Source organism: Eretmochelys imbricata, chromosome 6 (genome assembly GCF_965152235.1).
Source record: "Eretmochelys imbricata isolate rEreImb1 chromosome 6, rEreImb1.hap1, whole genome shotgun sequence".
Taxonomy (NCBI): Eukaryota; Metazoa; Chordata; order Testudines; family Cheloniidae; genus Eretmochelys; species Eretmochelys imbricata.
Window position 1 is genome coordinate 85,419,380 of NC_135577.1, and position 18,164 is coordinate 85,437,543.

At 37.8% G+C, this 18,164-nt stretch overlaps 1 protein-coding gene across 1 annotated transcript in view; it reads left to right on the forward strand.

Moving 5' to 3' along the window:
- NPAS3 (neuronal PAS domain protein 3) overlaps positions 1 to 18,164 on the forward strand; it is an 846,484-nt gene that overhangs the window by 744,967 nt on the left and 83,353 nt on the right. The window contains exon 8 of the mRNA XM_077820328.1: positions 14,637 to 14,755. Coding sequence (XP_077676454.1) covers positions 14,637 to 14,755 — 119 coding nt within the window. The remainder of the gene's footprint in view (positions 1 to 14,636; positions 14,756 to 18,164) is intronic.

The following is an 18,164-nucleotide window of genomic DNA, read 5'->3' on the forward strand; positions in this document are numbered from 1 at the left end:
GCTCAAATAAACTGGTTAGTCTCTAAGGTGCCACAAGTACTCCTTTTCTTTTTGCGAATACAGACTAACACGGCTGTTACTCTGAAACATGTCTCACTCAGAGACTGCTTAGTGGCCTTAATAGCCTTTTCCATCTCCTTGGCTCTTTGGTTCTCTCCACCCCTCCTCACTGATCTTCTTTCTTCTCCATGCATCTGAAGAAGTGGGTTTTTTACGCACGAAAGCTTATGCCCAAATAAATCTATTAGTCTTTAAGGTGCCTCTGGACTCCTCATTGTTTTTGTGGATACAGACTAACACGGCTACTTCTTCAAAATGAAATGTTTGCACATTTCTGAAGCGAGTTTTTTCAGAACTTTTCATTCCATGAAAAATATGAAGATTTTGACTTTATTAGACATAATTCAGGCTGAAAACAAACTCAAAATATCTGAATTTCCTGTGGGACAGAAATTCCAATTTTTGATCTACTCTATTAGGATCAGACTGAGCAGTATGCTTACCATGCTGACAGGGGGTATGATCAGTGGAAAGTACCAGTACACTACCACCAACCTATTTTTTTCAACCCTGCAACTCAGTCTGCTTCCTAACGAAGGAGAGACAAGCACCACTATGGCATAAATGTGGGAGGAAGAAAAAAACATTCCAGGTGTTTATGTTGGTATTTGTATTAAAGAAGCTCCTCCAGGTTCCAAGCAGGATTGGGCTCCAGTGTGCGAACACATTATAAGAACCAGTTTCTGTCCCAAAGAGCTTACAATCCAAACTAAGGTAATATGCAACAAGTAGATGTAAGAAATCAGTGGAGGGTGAGTGAGGATGAGGAAAATGATAGGAATATATGGTTTACACACAGTCTAGCTATATGCATGATTAGATGGTCCAGTCTCATTTAAAACATGTATTTTTATTTATCAGAAATAGTGTGGATATCAATAATTTCTAGTGGCCATCTGTCATATGAACATACCTTTGCCTAATAAAGTATGTGATTTCATTTTCTCTAATAAACTTCCAGCAGTGAACATGCATTACCCCAACTTGGTAAAATTGAATATGTGATCTAACTGCACACAGAGGGGAAAAGAAACTCACTGAATTGCCAAATTTAGGTATGAGGATGTCCTTGGACAGATGAAATCTAAGAGTCATAAGCCCTTAACTAACAATGCCCTAGTGAATCTAGTCCTGGGGTTAAAAAAAAAAGAAAATGTAGAAGGACAAAAAAGAAACCTTTACCTCACTTTTCTGGCCTAGTATTATGTGTGTCTGAGTAAGACTGTAATTTCCTGCATCAGGGAAATTGTCTGTTTGTGAAGCAACATGTGTGCTATGTAAACTATAATAATAATGGAACTATTCAAAATGTTTCAGTTTGACAGTTGGATTGTTTTGCAGAAAAACTCTGGCAAAAGAAACAAAAGCCAAGAGGGAAGAAGAAATGTAATCCATTTGCTCTGGATATCAGGGAGGACTGGTAAAGAAATTGTGCAAATTATGGAAACATTTGCTACTTGTGTTTTTAGGCTTCAGTGGAGAAGATGTCAATGTCAAAGATGAACAATTATGAGACCTATGTACAAAAAACCCCAAAGGTCTAGGCCCACTGCAAATTTATGGTATGATTCTTTCCAAGTCTCTCCTTTTAGTGTAAGCCTGTAATTTTAATTATATCTTGGCATCCGTATAAAGCAAATATCCTAGTTAAGGTTCTATTTATTACCTGTTGGAAGCAATACTTGCAAATATGCTTTTAAAAATTCAGATTGAAATCCGCTGCAATGGTACTTTTCAAGGACAGAAAGGTGAGCTGGCACACGGAGGTAGAATAGATGCTCATTAGGGAAGGTTTGTTATACAGCAACGTATAATTAAGGTAATGGTCACAGCTTGTATGACAGAAAACACTCTGGCAGTTGTTTGATTGCTTTGTGGGTCAGGAGATCAGTTCTTTCTACAAGATGTATCCACATTAGTGTGTTAGTGAACAGGTTAGAAAGTAAATTACAGCTGCCTTTCTTAGGCACATTACTGTCGAGCTTCATTGTTTTGGGTTCTTGTTGGTTTTTGTTTTTTTTTTTAGTGTACATCAGCAGTAATGTGGCTTCTGAAGACTTCATGTGACAGGTTAGGCATTTTATCCTTTGAGTAAACAGTAATCATAGTGTGAAGAAAGTGGGACATTGGAGAATTTTTCCCATTCTTTAAGAATTCCACTCTTCCTTTTTAGTTTGCTCCAAGGGCTCTTTGGGGATACATATATTAAGCCCTTTAAATAGTTCATAATAAATCTTTATCTCAGGCTGATTCTGACAGTTTTTTAAGGAGTCTTTTAAGAGAGAATCCTCAATCATTTGCTAATCCATGGGGTGATCTTCAGATTCAGAGGGGGAGAAAAACAGTGCAAGCTCCTGTGTGGTGAAAAATACAATATTGGGAAAACTATAAATATGACAAACCCCACAAATACTGTATTATAGACGTTTCACAAAACATACTGTGTTCTGACTGTGTCCAAATAATTTCTCCCTCAGTCACTCTGTTTGCAAGCAAAGAGGTGAGAAAAATGGATTGGCAAAAAGTGGGGAAAGAGATTTATTGTTGATCATCCTTTACATATTATCTTGTGTTAGCTCAGTTTTTCCGGAAGCTTGAATTGAAGAGGAATTGTGGGGAAAAGAGGTCACTAATTCCCCTTGTTAGAGAGAAGCAAATATGGAGCAGATTTTCTCCGGTAAAGTATTTACTATGCAATCCATGTGATAAAATCTGCCAAAATACCTGCACTGTAGGCTAATTTTTTAAAAGGCCTCTGTTTCCTGTGGAATGTGACAGATTCTGATTGTGCCTGTCAAAAATCTTTTAAACTTATAGTGAAAAAAACAAAAAGGCCAGCTCATTTGACATATTTTTTTACCAAATAATTTCGGTGGGTGGTTTTTCAAGAATAATGTATGGATGTTAGCTTTAGATATTTGTTTCCTGAATCATTAAATCTGACATTTTAAAAGGAGCCTGAGGGACTTAGGCTCCCAGCTCTTCTTGAATTTCAGTGGGATTTGGGTGCCTCGCTCCCTTTGAAACACCTTTGAAAATCCCTGTCTAAATAAATAAAGCTATAAATGATCATGTGTGTGCATGAGTGTCTGTATAATAAATGAGGAGTAATAATTTGTGCAATGCTCTTGAGGGGATAGAAAAGTTACAGAGATTCTGAAATAATGCTTGAAGCTGAAAACTGAGGGTATTATTTCACACTCCAAGAAACTTTTCTATCCCCAAGATATTTTACACAATAACCTGGTTTGAAAAAAATACACCTAGTCTATTTGTTTTTTGAAATTTTTTACATTATTCTGTTTTCTTTAAAAATAACAGTCAGTGATAGCCACGTTGCTTTCTTGACAGGATAGTTATAGTTTCCCTGAGCATATGAAGTGATCTGTTTCCTGGCTTTATGGAATTATTGCATGACTTTCCCAAAAAAATGGAGTAAAATTGGTTTAGGTCATGACTGTGTAGTTTGCCATCATGTCCATGATGCTTAGCCCTAAACTAACATTTAGGGAAATGCTGTGTGGAAACTGTACATAACATAAGAATTTATTTTGTTAATTTATGAAGTAGAGAACCAGGATAGAGTCTGCCCAGGTCCATCAGCAAGACTAAAGAATCTTCTTTGTATTGTGTGATAGTTTATTATTTAACAGTCTGTGATCATGTAACTAGAGAATATATCATGACGTATACACATATGGGGGGCAGAGTAAAGGGCACATGCAATAATGATTGTGGTGTTTTTCTGACCTCTGAGCACTTAACCACAGAACACCCATGTTCTCCTAGCATGTGTTTTATATACTTAGGTTTTTTGTCAAGGAAAAAAGAAAAGACATAAGAAGGTTCTTCATTCTCCAGGCCTTCAAAACTCTGGTGATACCATATGTAAATTCCATAATCTTTAACTTTTTGACCCAGAGACCAATGGAATGCCTTATTCCATGAATCTTAGTAGCTCCCCAGTAAGGAGAATGTCTCTTGTGCATCTCTGAAGGTCCACAGGAAAAAGACCCTATCTGAACCAAAGAAGCTACATAGCTGAGGAAAGCAATTCCTGAGGTATATCAGAACAGGGCTTCCTCTTCGCTTTTCCAAATTAGCAGCAGCCTTCCTTACCCTGTGTATCCTCACTACTCTTTCCACAATGCAGCTAAGTCAGCAACACATACATTCATAGTGCTCCTGTACTTAACTGTGTACAATTATAAGCTTGTCACTAAAACTAGGAATAAAAATGTGCTTGTCTTCAATTAGTAAAATTTCCATGACAAAATTAATCTTTTTATCCCCCAACTGTGATTGTAGAATTGTTCAAAAATGTTGTAAAAATGTGTTTTATAATAGAGTATTTTTCCTACATTCAGTTCATACTTCAAAGTGGCTGAAACATTTTTGTTCATACTTGACACACAAAATTTCACCTTTGGATAGAAAGATGCCTGGAAAATCTCTCCCTGAAAGGTGGTAGTTTTAGAAATTCTCATAGATGAAAACTAGAGGCTATAAAGGAAACATGGTTGCAATTTTAACTATAGAAGTTACTATAATAAAATATGCACCCACATATCTGTAGTGATTGGTATTAAAAAGTCAACAGATGCTACAATCTTTTTCATAACCTAAATATATGGGGAAAATGTGGTATCACAGGTTCCCCTCTGTGTTAATTGGGGTAAATGTTGATCCTTCAGAGGTAACCGCTGTGTGTGTGTGTGTATGGTTTAACATACAATATATGTCAGTAACTATATGTATGATATATAGCCTTTATATATGCAGTACAGTTACACGATTTGTGTCAAAGTGATTTTATAACCAGATACTATACACACAGATCTGGCAATCCAGTAGATACTAGCAACCGGTTACTGCCCCTTGGTTAGACTGCATGGTAGATTCATGTATATAAAATAGTGTATTAAAGTAAACTTACAAAAGCAAAGAGCAATCATTGCAAATGTAATTTTTTCTTCCTCTTTGGGATTCTAATTTTAAAAGTATTAAAGAAGACAGCTGCTCATGCTGTGATATGCGCTAAACAGCCTGAAGGATGGAAAAAAATATATTTGTAGCTCATAATAACTATTGACCTTTCTGATATACAATGTTCTCTGTGTTAGCTATTCTGTTCTATCAACAGTGAAGATTGAACATGGCTTTTTAATAGAAAACATGGGGTTTCAAGCTGCCTTCACAAAGGTGTTTATGTATTGTTATTTTGTACTGTAGTACAAAGACTAAGTCCTGATGCCCTTTGTCTGACATCATGTTTGTCGTAAAAAAAGTCCCACCGTTACTGACTGTTTTATATGAGGAATTGGCTCGTAACCGTTTTATAGTTGTGATAAAAGCATTGCTCCACTCGATCCAGAATGCAGGTATTGGAAACAAAATCCAAAAAGTATCCCAGGAGCACAAAATGTTTTTTCTCAAGAAATAGATCCCTCAAGTGGCTACATTTATAGGGGGTTTCCAGTAAGATTTAAAATGTTCACTTTCTGTATTCATACTGTTTGTTCTTTGGAGTGCACAATCTACTGCATAATAGCTTGTGTTGGATGTCATGTACTCTCAAAGGCTATCTTTATGATACCCTATTTTTTCCCTTGAACTTTCCTACTGTTTAGTAGATGTGTGCAGAAACACCCACTGGTAGCAGCTTGACTTTGACACTGCGTCTATTTCCCCAGAGTAGTATCATCCAAACACTGGTTGTGAGCAGCATGAGGTAGCTTGAATGCTCTTCTCTCTCTCAGGGGAGAACCTCACCAAGAAGCAACCCCTACTTGGCATATGAAAAGCTGGAAAGCAACCTCTTCTATTGTGATTTTTCAACCCAAACAAGCTGGCAGTGTTAGGCGACATCATAAGGCTTTTTTATGCCATGTGCTAGGAAGGAGCTTTAGTGGGCCATTATTGGCAGCACTGAACCACAGTTGTTTTCACAGCTATGCTCTGGAGTGTCAGTTTATGATTCACAAGTTACTAAGCAAGATCTGAAAACTTGCAAGATAGGGGGAAAAAGCAGTTGATCCTGTTGGGACAAGAAAAAAGTCAGTATTTCAGTGTATTCTATAGCACCCACTTTTTAATGACGGTATTGCAGTACATTACAAAGTGTTCAAAATTTACATGCAAATTTCCAAACCCAAGGGAGGGCCATATGATCATTTAAGCCTTTCAAACCCAGGAAACATAAATGTAGTTGTATCTCAACATCATATTTTTCAAAATCTGCATAGGGCCTAAACCTGTACTCCTTATGCAAATACAAGACTCCCAGTGAGTTCAGTGGTCATGTTGCCTTCATAAAGAGTCCCTCAGTGGTTAGACTCCATACATTTTCTCCTTTTCCAGTGTCTGTTCTCCCTACCCATTCCATAATGCAAACACAAATGTTACTTTTTATCCAGTTTAGTCCCCCAGTTCTGTGTCATCTTAGTCACTGGAATGTCTTTTTTTTATTTTAAACTTGATTTGAATGTATGTTATTTAACAGAAGTAATACACTAACAAGTCAGGCTACTGTAAGTTAGGGCTGAGTTTTTGCGACCTTTATTGAATCTTGAAAATTTACAAGCATTGCTGATAGATCAGATTAGATTATGCATCCCTTGACTTAAAATAAATGAATTTTCAGAAGGGAATTTGAGGTTCATGCCCAGTATCATTTGTGTACCATTCATTCAGTAGGCCATAACAGCTCTTCTTCAGCTGTTCCAGTCTATTTGATTAATATGGGTACATTTGCAAATGTTTAGATAATGGATTGAAGCCCAGCAGACTGTAACACTTCCAACACTTTAAGAGTTAAAATTTCCTTCAGTGACTAGTTCCATGAATGGCAAAACTTTATTATGTTGTTTTCAAACAGGCAAAAAAGATATATGCATTTCACAGACCAATGACCTGCCAAATTTAGTTTGTAAAATATATCTTTTAAAGTTACAGGAGTAAAGCAAATCTTATTTATAACTCCATCCTGCCAACTAACTAGCCTGATATTTCACTAAACATGTAAAACATTTTGTGGGATGAGAACTTACATGGGAAGTAAGTAACACAAGATGGGAATTTGTATCCTAATATGATACATTGCTAGACTGTAAGAATAATATTAGTAATAATGTAATTTGTTACGGGCATTAAGTCTAGCAGTGCTTCTTAGTGCTATTGTGATAAAAACAAAATGAACACCAACTGCAGTTCAGGTCATTTTGTTTCTCCAGGAATAGTGAAGCACTAAACAATATCTTAATATAATGACTTAGAAATTCTAGTAATGGTGTCTGCACTTTGGTTTTTCTTCTGCGCCTTCACTGCCGCTACATGCACATACTATTGATTTAGAAAATAAATGGAGGAAAGCCTAATTATAGTTAACATTATGGGGCAAATTTTCAAGACATGGCCTCTGTGTGTGTGCAATCTTTTGTACACTGACTAAATTTGCATATACTAGCCCTATCTGGTCATGCAACTGAGCAAACAATAGCATACAAATGTAGTTTACACATTGAAATTTTATTATTTGTCCACACATATTCACCTGTAAAAACAAAATTACATTTGCAAGTAATTGTAGGAGTGATATTTCCTGTCCATAAATAAAGCCTGGATTAAACTTTTGAAAATTTGGCCTTGGTTATAGCTGTGTCCATTGCTGTGGTTATTACTGAGCCTGGTGTCAGTACTTTAAGAATGAACTGTGTACATTTTTAAAGGTTGGCACCTGATCCATAAATGGACTCTGGGTTGAAACTTGGCATATACAATCTAAGTTATAAGCATAATCCACCCACAGAAGTTTGAGTGGTAAAGATGGTCATCAAGGGCCTGATCTAGCTCTCAGTATAGTTTTTCTGTTGACTTCTGGATCATTTAAAATCCATCCCTGACATTATGAAGTTGTTAAATGTCTCTAGTACTGGGGATTTCACCACTTCTGTGGAGGAGTATTTCAATGTGTAATACATTAGGAAATTTTACGTGAGATTCAGCCCATATTTGCTTTCTCTTAATTTCATTTAATTGCTCATGGTTGTACAATCTGTTGTATGTCTCTAAACCTCACCCTCCTTGGAGCTTACATGCTCCAGCTTCTTGTACATGGTTGTCATGTCCACAGATATCATTGTTTAGCCAAGCTACTGCACATGTATTTTGGTCTTTTAATCTTAATTCAGAGCCTCCAACCTACTTTTAAAAAGGGCTAGAACCCTTTCTGTGGTAGAGAAGCTTCACTATGCACATTGATGCCTTGATAACAAATACTTGGGCTACCAATTTCTAAATGTGCGTGCTCCGTAGCAGAATATAGTGTGGTCCAGAGTGCAGAGCCTCAGAGGAAAGCCATGTGATTACACATTCAAATATTTCTGTTTGTAAGTGATTTAAGAAGGTGCATGGGGAAGGACCAAAGGACCTATCCAAGGTACAGGGAGGGGATGCAAGATTAAGGGCTACTATCTTATACTGTATGTGTGATGTTCTATGCATAGCAAACCCACACATTTGTTTAGAGCATCTCATTATGTGGGTTATAATAATCCTGCAATGTTACAAGTTATTTAATGAGACTAAAAATGTCTGTTTTGATTTTGATGAGGCTCAGAATTTGTGGAGGTCTGAAACCTCCTAAAACAAATTTAGTTGAGGGTCAGTCTTTTGAAGGTATTGATGAGTGTGATCTTTCCAAAAATGCTCAATTTACCTGATATTCAAGTAGAACAAAACCTCTGGTACTGAATCTATTAGTCTTGAAAAAATGTTCCTGGTGTGTGGAAAATTGACATCATTGCAATTATACAATATATCTCATGTACAACACCATGACTGAATTTCTTTGTTGGCCAGATAAGGTATAATCTTTTTATTATTTTTCCAAACATTCTTGTATTTCTAGTCGTATGGAACAGACTATTCTGTATTTGGCCCTGATCCAACAAAACTTTTAAGCATGAGCCTAATTTTAAGCACAAGTCGTTCCATTGAAATAACTTGCATGTTTGAAGTGTGGCATGTGTCTAAGTTGTTTGTTGGTTCCATAGTCTTCAAAATTAATTTTAAAAAAAGCATTAGGACTCTCTTTTTTTATATCCCTTTGCCTGTAAAATCAGGCTGCTTTAATGCCACAAGTCCAACTAAAGAGGCCCCAGAGAGAGAAATTATAACAGCACACTTTAGAAACCTCTAATAATGACCCAGAACAGCTTTTCTATGTATAATATCACTGGAATTTTAAGGGCCTTCTCAGGCTAGAAACAAGTGCTGTTTATCTACTTAGAAAGTTGGCACTCTCCCTTTTCTAGTAGTATGAAAATCATGGTTTTGGACCTAGTGGGTTATAGCAAAAATATTTTTCTACATTTGATTCCAATTAGTCCTTCATAGTAATATTGCTAGGGGAGGTGAGCTGGATTCTATTCTGGCTCCTACAACATCAACAAAATGGTTCATCTGGGACTTGATCTTGCAAACTGCTGACAACTCTGATCTGATCCAGCAAAGAACCTAACCATGTACTTAACTCTGAGCACATCAGGAGTCCCCTAGATTTCAGAAGGACTTACTAGGGGTGATAGACCAGAAAGAAGTCAGCTTGACTTGCTGCTCCCAGGTTGAGTTTGCAGGGCTGGCAGTTATAAAATGCCACCCACTTGCCTCAGTGGGTGGAAAACTTGATGGGACAGACAGTGATTGGGACAGTCTCAGTAGAAAGGATTGGGGGAACACACACAGGAGTGGCTCCTCTTTCTCCAGAGACTTTATCCACCCACCCATCCAGCCAGGTAGGGGAGGAGGGGAACTGATTAGCCCTTCACACTCCCTTTTCAATAATTCAAACCTTATCCCAGGTCCTTGGGAGCTTCTTCTTGCTTCATTTCAGCAGTGCACCTCCCCTCCTTAAAACTGTAGTATTGGAGCTGTGTTTTACAGATCGTATGGGTCTGATTGATTGCCTGTTTTGGGGACCAGAAAGGAATTTTTTGAGGCAAAATTGGCTGAGGTCTGTGGGGGTGGGGGGTTGCCTTCCTCGCAGCATCTTAGAGGCACAGGTAGATTAAATAGGAGGAGGATTTAGTAATTAGTGGTAGTACCTTGCAGTGATGTTAGGTCCACAGTTTGTGGCAGGTTTCCAGTGTGGTTAAAAGGCTAAAAAGATGAGAAATAAAAGACCTGGGCTTTTGCTGATGGACCTTGTACCTATGGTATGGGGGAAGACCTTGTGGCCTTCGGGGGCTAAGGTACTCCTCTTTTAATACCCTCTGTCCCGGGCTGTGGGGTGGAGGTGTAAAAAGATTCAGAAGAGCGAGCTGGATCCTAGGGGCATGCTGAGAATAGTGTGCCTGGATTTAGGGGTTATATGGTAGGAGCCCTGTAACCCCCGCTGGGAATGTGAGTCTGGGTGACAGGGTGGGTTGCACCCATCCCCTGTCAAGTTTAATAAAGTTGCAGCCTGCCACTTAAAATCCATCCCTGTGTCTGTCCTTGGTCACCGATGTGTCTGGATCAAACAATATTTTTACTAGTAAAGTAAGAAAATTTGATCTGTAGGTTATTGAGAGAGGATAAGAAACAATGGAAACAATATCATTTTAAGAGTCATTTTTCTGATGAGAACCACACTTTAAGACACAATGATATGGGGGAGAAATAGGGTAGTTAACTGCTGACGATTAAATCTTCCTTGAACTCTTTTAATGTCTGGTTAGAGGCAATAAATTGCAAAACTGTGCACAAAAGGAAATAGAAGGATTTTAAAGGGGATGTGTAAGCATTGAGTCCAACTGAAATTACATATTTGTGTTGCCCAGTTGCATTCCTGAATTTAGTGTTTCTCTATTGCACATGCAGACTGTGACCAGATTTTGAGAATATTCAGGAAGATGCTTATAAGCCTACAATAGGACATGAGCTAGCAAGCATCCCTTTCTTGCTAATGTGTGTGTCCCCTCCTATTTGGACTCCCCTTTGCAGTGTGTAAACAGCTCCTTGTTTTTCTTCTTGGTTCAATTTAACAAAGGTCTTTGTATCAAAGAAGAAGTTTAGTGGCAGGTGAAAGCTTATTTTAATGGTGTTGAGACCAAGTTGTTCTTTAACTGAATCCCTTGAACTCAGCAGAGGTATTAATGTTGTAGCTTGTCATCTACCCCTCTGAAGCTCCTGGCCCTTTGAAAGAGTGAGCTCAAAAAACAATCTTTTGCTTGTTAACATGGGGAAAATACCATCTCTCTTCTTTTCTCTCATTTTTTTTAGTACATATGACAAAAAGGTGTGAGTTGGTGGATATTCATTTCTGCAGCTTTGGCAGCCTTTTCTTATTTACTTGGACTTTAAGACATAAATCATACTGGGGTCTTGCTCTCTCTCCTCAGGGACAACTTGTTTGAATATGTATATGTTTGTGCATCAAACATGGATACTGTGCTTCTGTTATTGCTGTTGCAGAGGTATGACTTACATTGTTCTATATTGTTTGGTTCTGCTTCATGAAGTCAGTGAGGCTCCATGCAGGTGCAGATGTCCATCCACAGAAAGCTCATTGCAGAATCTGGGCCTTAGTTCATGTGTTCCCCCATTTGGGTCTGGGGGTTTTGCTTGAGTTTTTAATCTGGGTAACACATTAGTACAATATCACAGGTTGCATTTTTATGCTCTCGGAGATAATGTATACATTCCTTCTGGCTTCCATATTCATATTGTCTTCAGTAATAGTTTGGGAAGTACAAGGAATGCAGGATTGTTCTCTTGAACATCACCAATAGAAGCAAAGTAGGACTTTCCCAGATTCTTCCTTTTTTGCACTTCTAAAATGCCAAAAGATCTCTTCAAACATGAAATGTTTTAGATTTTCATTCTGATGGAACCTAGATTGCTATTCTCCATCGATATAATTGGAAAAAATATTACTAAATGGCTCAGTGATTAACATTTAAAATCAACTCTTGGGCATTCACAGTGGCCATATTCCACCATTTATCTCTCTGCAAATCTCACACTGACATCAGTAGGTGTGTTCTGTGCATGTACCAAGGGTAGAATATGTCCCTGTAACTTTTTATCCTACCTTTAAAATACCATATGCATAATGATGATTAACATTATTAAATAACATTGCATGATATAATGTTCACTGAAAGATATGTAGGTTTTATAGATATGTTAAAGGTCAAATAATGTCAAGCTTGTGATACAAGCTCACAGGAACCCAGGAAATGTTCAATGCCAAGGATACTTTACTAAATATAGGTTATTTTGCTTTTCTTCACAAATGTGAATTAAGGATAAAATAGTCTCATCTTTACATGTCTTTGGTATGGTATGTTCATGCCACAGCTTTAGTTTTATTCAGATGCAAGGTTTTGTGTGTTTAATTAACATTACTTCTGTGTGTTTAGGTAATTACCATTACAACACATGGGGACATGTCGTCCTTATTGCCAGTATTAGGGTATAATGCGCTGACTGCAACTACTGCACATGTTAAGCTGATTCTAGCATTTCTTCACACAGCAGGAAGCACCCATGCTGTGGTTTCTTAATGTACTCTTAAAGCACTATACTGTAGGCAGTAATAATTAATAATGATTCTCATATCACAAGTACTGCTTGTATTCTGGTTGGCCGTTCATTGCTGTATCAGAGCTTCAGTAACCTTGACCCTGAAATACATTTCCTTTTTTTGAAAGTTTCATTTCTTAGATGTTGCAAACATGATACTGTTGAGCAGGGCTGAATTTTTTGAGGCCAGGTTTGTGGCATGGATTCTGATGGCTTCACGTATGTTCAGGTCTCTAAGGACCAGCACCAATAAATGTGAAAGAGACAACAGTAGATTGGCGTACTTTTCCATTTCCACCAGGATGAAAAAAAAAGCTCTAAATTAAGTCTAACCTTAAATGTATAATCTGTCCTTGGGAGAAAAAAAAAGGCTATAGCATCTTCAAGCTCTCAGCATCCCTTACGAGAAAAAATTGGTTCTAAGGGTCTCTGATCTTGTGTTTTAGTAAAATAGAACTGCACGGCTGACTGACAGTTCTGATCTAAAGCATTTACGTTTAAGTTTTGATCTCTCTGCTTTTGATTAAAACTAATGAGCTCATTTAATTCAAAATGGGAATCTCTGATAAGAGAAATAAGGTTGATGTGATTGGATTAGAGGGGCAAATTAAACTCTTAGAGCAGAAGTTTGTGCTTATATAGTGTATTAAAAAGCTGTTGGCGTATTATGGCGTGTTAGATGATGAGAAAAATTTCATAGTAATTCATATTTAATCAGAAGAAATGAAAGTACTAAATATAACATGGCTCTGCTTTTCCCTCGAGTGATAAAGAGCTGTACATTTAAAATGACATCGAATTCATGCTCTCTAAAACAAAAAACCTTAAAAGAGATACTAAAGAAAGGGGCACTCTTGTCAGCAGTTTCATCACAACAGAGTTGAAATGCCATAAATGCAAGAAAACGTGACCACATTAGAACAAGCACAGCACTAGATAATCCTTTGCTTACAAACAAGCAGGGTTTGTAAGTGCTGCATCTCAAATGCTTTTGTAAATACTTGGAATGGTTTTGACCAGAAATTGATCATATTTTCTAAAAGGACAGCAACAAGATATTTTTCTTGATTTTAAACATCTTTTTTTTTATTCATCATTGCTGATAATAACTCCTTGGAACTGAAATATGTTTCATTGCCAGTAGTTGTTTGTTGTAGGGTTACTCCAAAAGATTCTGTGAATTATTTGTTAGAAGAAAACATTGCATAGAAGCCTTTGGATTGAAAACCAAAATATTAAAAAGTTGCATGGGGAACACGGTGGTATTATATTCCCTAAATCTGCATGTATTATTTTATCATACTCAACACACACTGTTTGTTCTTATCTACTATACGTCTTGTGGCTGAGGCATCTGAACACAAAGGTGTGGTCTGTAGTTTCAAAGAGGAAACTTCACTTAATGCTAAATGGACCTTGAAGCCGTTCCATCGTCATTAGTCACTAATATCTAATTATTATTGTTATTATTGCTAATCATAATAGTAGTGTTTTTCATCTGATGGTCACAGGGTGCTTTCTGGGCATTAATTAACCCAAACTAATGGGGAAACTGGGGCATCAAGAGCTGAAGTGTGCCCAAGGTGTCACAGCAAACAAAGTAGGGAAAACGAGGGATAGAACTCTGGATTAGAACTTGTAGATGCCTTTCAGTAGGCAGCCTTGCCTCCCCAATAACACTTACCCTGTCACATAACGTTAAGGAACTTAACAATTAAAAAAAAAAAGCTAGCAGCATAATTGCGAAGGAAAGAGTTAATGAGGCAACTCTGTGTTTAAAATTCTTTGGGGAAAAAAGAACCTGAAAATGAGAGTTACTGTTTGTACATATATTTTTCAATTTTTTTTTGCTAAATAAGCATTTTGTAAATGAGGTAAATTGATTACAACACTCAGCATCCATCAGTCATTTATTTTTAGCGAGTTCAAGGATTGCACCTGAGAAATAGCTTAGAGGGGCTGTATAAAAATCTAAATCATCTGTGTATGTTTTTTTTTCTATTCCCTAGTGGAATCAACAAGCCCCAGTCTACTAACCACTGACAACACCCTAGAGCGCTCTTTTTTCATCCGAATGAAATCTACTCTGACCAAGCGAGGAGTGCACATCAAATCATCAGGATACAAGGTGAGCTTTGCTCTGTAACCTGAAATATTGACATCTTCAAATTATCCAACCTTATGTCGAATGTATATATTATGTTCATTTTTTCTCCATGCTCACTGTATGTATATTAATAGAAAGGGAATTAAGCATTAATTGTTTAAATTTTCTTCACATTCATTATTAAAATACGGGTGGTACATTTTTCCTTTTTTAGTGCTTTTGCAAATGCACTAAACTTCCATTATATTTGTCTTCATTATGGACAACACTTTTTTTTTTTTAACACACTCAAAATACTAGTCTTCAAAAGAGTATCAGGAGGGGAGTGTATTAAACCAAGAAAGTTAAGTTGAAATAATATCTCTATTAATATTAGAAAATTGCCACGCATAAATGTTTTCCGAATCTTTTTTTCTAGTAAGTTTGACTTTAGGGCACAGCTCAGAATGATCATCATACCAGCTCTTACCAGATAAAATGCTATAGATATTTAATACTTTCCACCATTTAAGCTGAAGTAGACAACAAGCTGCACTGAATGCTCTTCCACTATTTTTCTTATGCTGTCTGCCCATGGGGCAACTGCTGTAAGGGCTGACTTCTTCTCAAGAAACATTACATTGTTGGATTTCTTTCTTTTAAGATGTGAAACTCTCATCCTCCTTAACAACAATTTCATTTTTCTTTAATCATATATAACTCATAGTGCCTATGGCTAGAAATGGCTTTGCTGCACATCAAGGGTATGAGGAAAGCACATTTTTTAGCATTGTCATCTTCTGAGATGAAATATCTCCTCCATTAAATATTGTGACAAATAACTGAGTGACACTCCAGTACTTAAGGAAGTGGGCCTGAGCATGTTTACATATTTAAAGAAGATGTAAGTATCAGTGATCTTTTTAAAACTTTGAACACTATTTTTTAGTTTAGAGATGGAGTAGAGTAGTTTTGAAGTAGGATGCTTCACTTCATTTGACTAAAAAAAAACCTCTCTGTGAATATAACATCAAGGTATTCTACTTAACGATTGAGAATCTCCTGGTGAAAGCATTTTCTTTGAAAGTAAATGAGTTGGCGTCTTTTTGTTGAATGGTGTCTGGATCCGGTGATTTCAAGTGGTTGTTAATGGGATTTAAAGTCTTTCACTCCAAGTCACTGATTTCATAAGGCACCACAAGTTATCATCTGATGGTTGCTTAGTTGTCAACATTTGAATTGATGGTCTCAGTACAATTCGTACTGGGCAGGTTGCCACATCACAGAAAACATTGACACTGGGACCTTTGGTGGCTGTTCTGGGAGGGAGGCAAAGGAATGAATGGATGTGGAAGTTGAACAACCCTCTCAACCTTATGCTACATCTACGCTACTTGCCACTTTTGGTGGCATATAGGGTCGTGTAGCTACATGCCTCAGTGAAAAGCAAGCCATGTGTATATGTCAGTGACAGGCTGTGGCGGTTGAAGAGGGAGGAAGCTGCAGGGAAAGCTTCAGCAGCCAGAGCCTTTCCCCACTTGTTAGAGTCTTTACCTGCAGTGGGGAAGGACTCCAGCAGTGGGGAGCTAGCAGAGCCTTTCCTATCAACCTCCCTATTGCCAGAGTTCTTACTTGCAGTGGGGAAAACCTCCAGCAACAGGGAGTTGCGGGTAGTCTTTCCCTCCAGCAGGAAAATGCTCTAGCAGCAGGGAACTGCCACAGCCCTTTCCTGCTCTTTTGGGCTGCCAGAGTCTTTCCCTGTTGCTGGAGTCTTTTCCTGTGGCAGGGAAAGGTTCTAGCCACTGGGAGACTGCAGGACAGCACACGGGTAAGAATAGCAGTGTAGATGGGGAGCCATGGCTTGGGCAAGTAATGAGTTGTGTAGGGTATGCACTTGGGTAGGTGCCCATACCCTTCAGGTGTGCCTGTACCCTTCTTACTTTAACCCGTGCTGGGGGGTGAGAGCTACTTGAGTCCATACTCTGCACACCGTCAAAAGAATCATGCAGTGTAGATGTAGCCTTAGTCATGCTGCGTCTAGGCTAGGACTCAGTTACACTGACAGGGAGCTTTCATTGTAGTTGGTTGTGCTGTAATTGGATTGTGAATAAGTAGAAGAATTCACTTTTCAAGATTTTCAATCTGCCATCTTTCACCTGCAGTGAATGTTACAGAATACAGGAAACTGGACTCAAGTGCTGAAGTTTCATCCTTATCTCTCTCCATTTTGGCTGCATTCCTATAATCCTATGTTGGTGTAGGCCCAAATAGGGGACCCCATCATCTACTATGGATCAGCAAAACAGGATGGGTCTTAACAGCAGGAAAAGTATATCATGTACATTTTTAAATCAACATCAGACCTTTTTTATTTAAATATAATTCTCAATTTTTGTAATTTATATCCAAATATAAAAAACACATCAGCCTTTGTTATTAAACCTGCCAAGAAGAATAAAATTGAACTGCTCTAGTGAGTGCCAATGACACTTACAGGAAAGCTTCCATCTTCTTCATTGGCCCTCAGAAATCCAATGGTAGACCAGAGTCAAGCCCTCCAGAACCTTTTTGGGTACAAGCATGTTTTATTAAAATAAACAGAAAGGACAAAGAGCCTTGTGCAACAGATAGGCAACTAAAAAATAAGGTACACAAAGGAAGGAGTGCTATCCAAATTGCACGGCAGCTGTGGACATACCACAAAGAAAAGACACATGGCTGCCCCCAATATGAAAAAGTAGTGCAGCACAGCAAGGCACACAGCTAAGTTCTGTGCCATGAGACAACGTGGGATCACTCGGTAAGTCCTGCTGCTCTAAAGGCTAACTCAAGAAATGGCTTCTTTAGACAGTAAGTGAATCAGATGATCCATGAGGTGCTTGGCCAGTCCTCACAATGGGAGAGCCCCTGCTTCAGAAGAAACTGCGTAAGATTGAGAACAGGTCAGAAAATGAGATTGCTGAATCAGTTGGATTGATCTAGTCCATCGCCCTTTAGGACAGATTTAATTAGACCTAAATTATCACTATAGATGAAAGCCTCGTCTCTTGTTCCTTAAATCATGCTCATCTAAACAGCTGTATTTATCTAGAATAGGGAAATCATTACATGATTCATCTGACCCCTCCTCCCCATTCTCTTTTCAGTGTGTTCCATCTTCCTTCTTTTCCTGAATGGCGCTTCGCCCATGCTTATGCTGGGAGCTTATAGGGAAAGATTATACATGCATTGTTGTATATCTATTTTATTTCCAGGAAGTAAACCAAAAACACATAAGAGTAAAGCAAGAAGGCATGTAGTCAGCTAACAAAACATAATGAAAACAAATAAAAAGAAACAATGATAATGTTTCAATTCACTACAAACCTCAGGATTTATTACTGTTACAGCTGTTATCTAAGATACATGATGCCAAGGCTTACTGTGCTTCTCATTGCTAAAAATATATCAC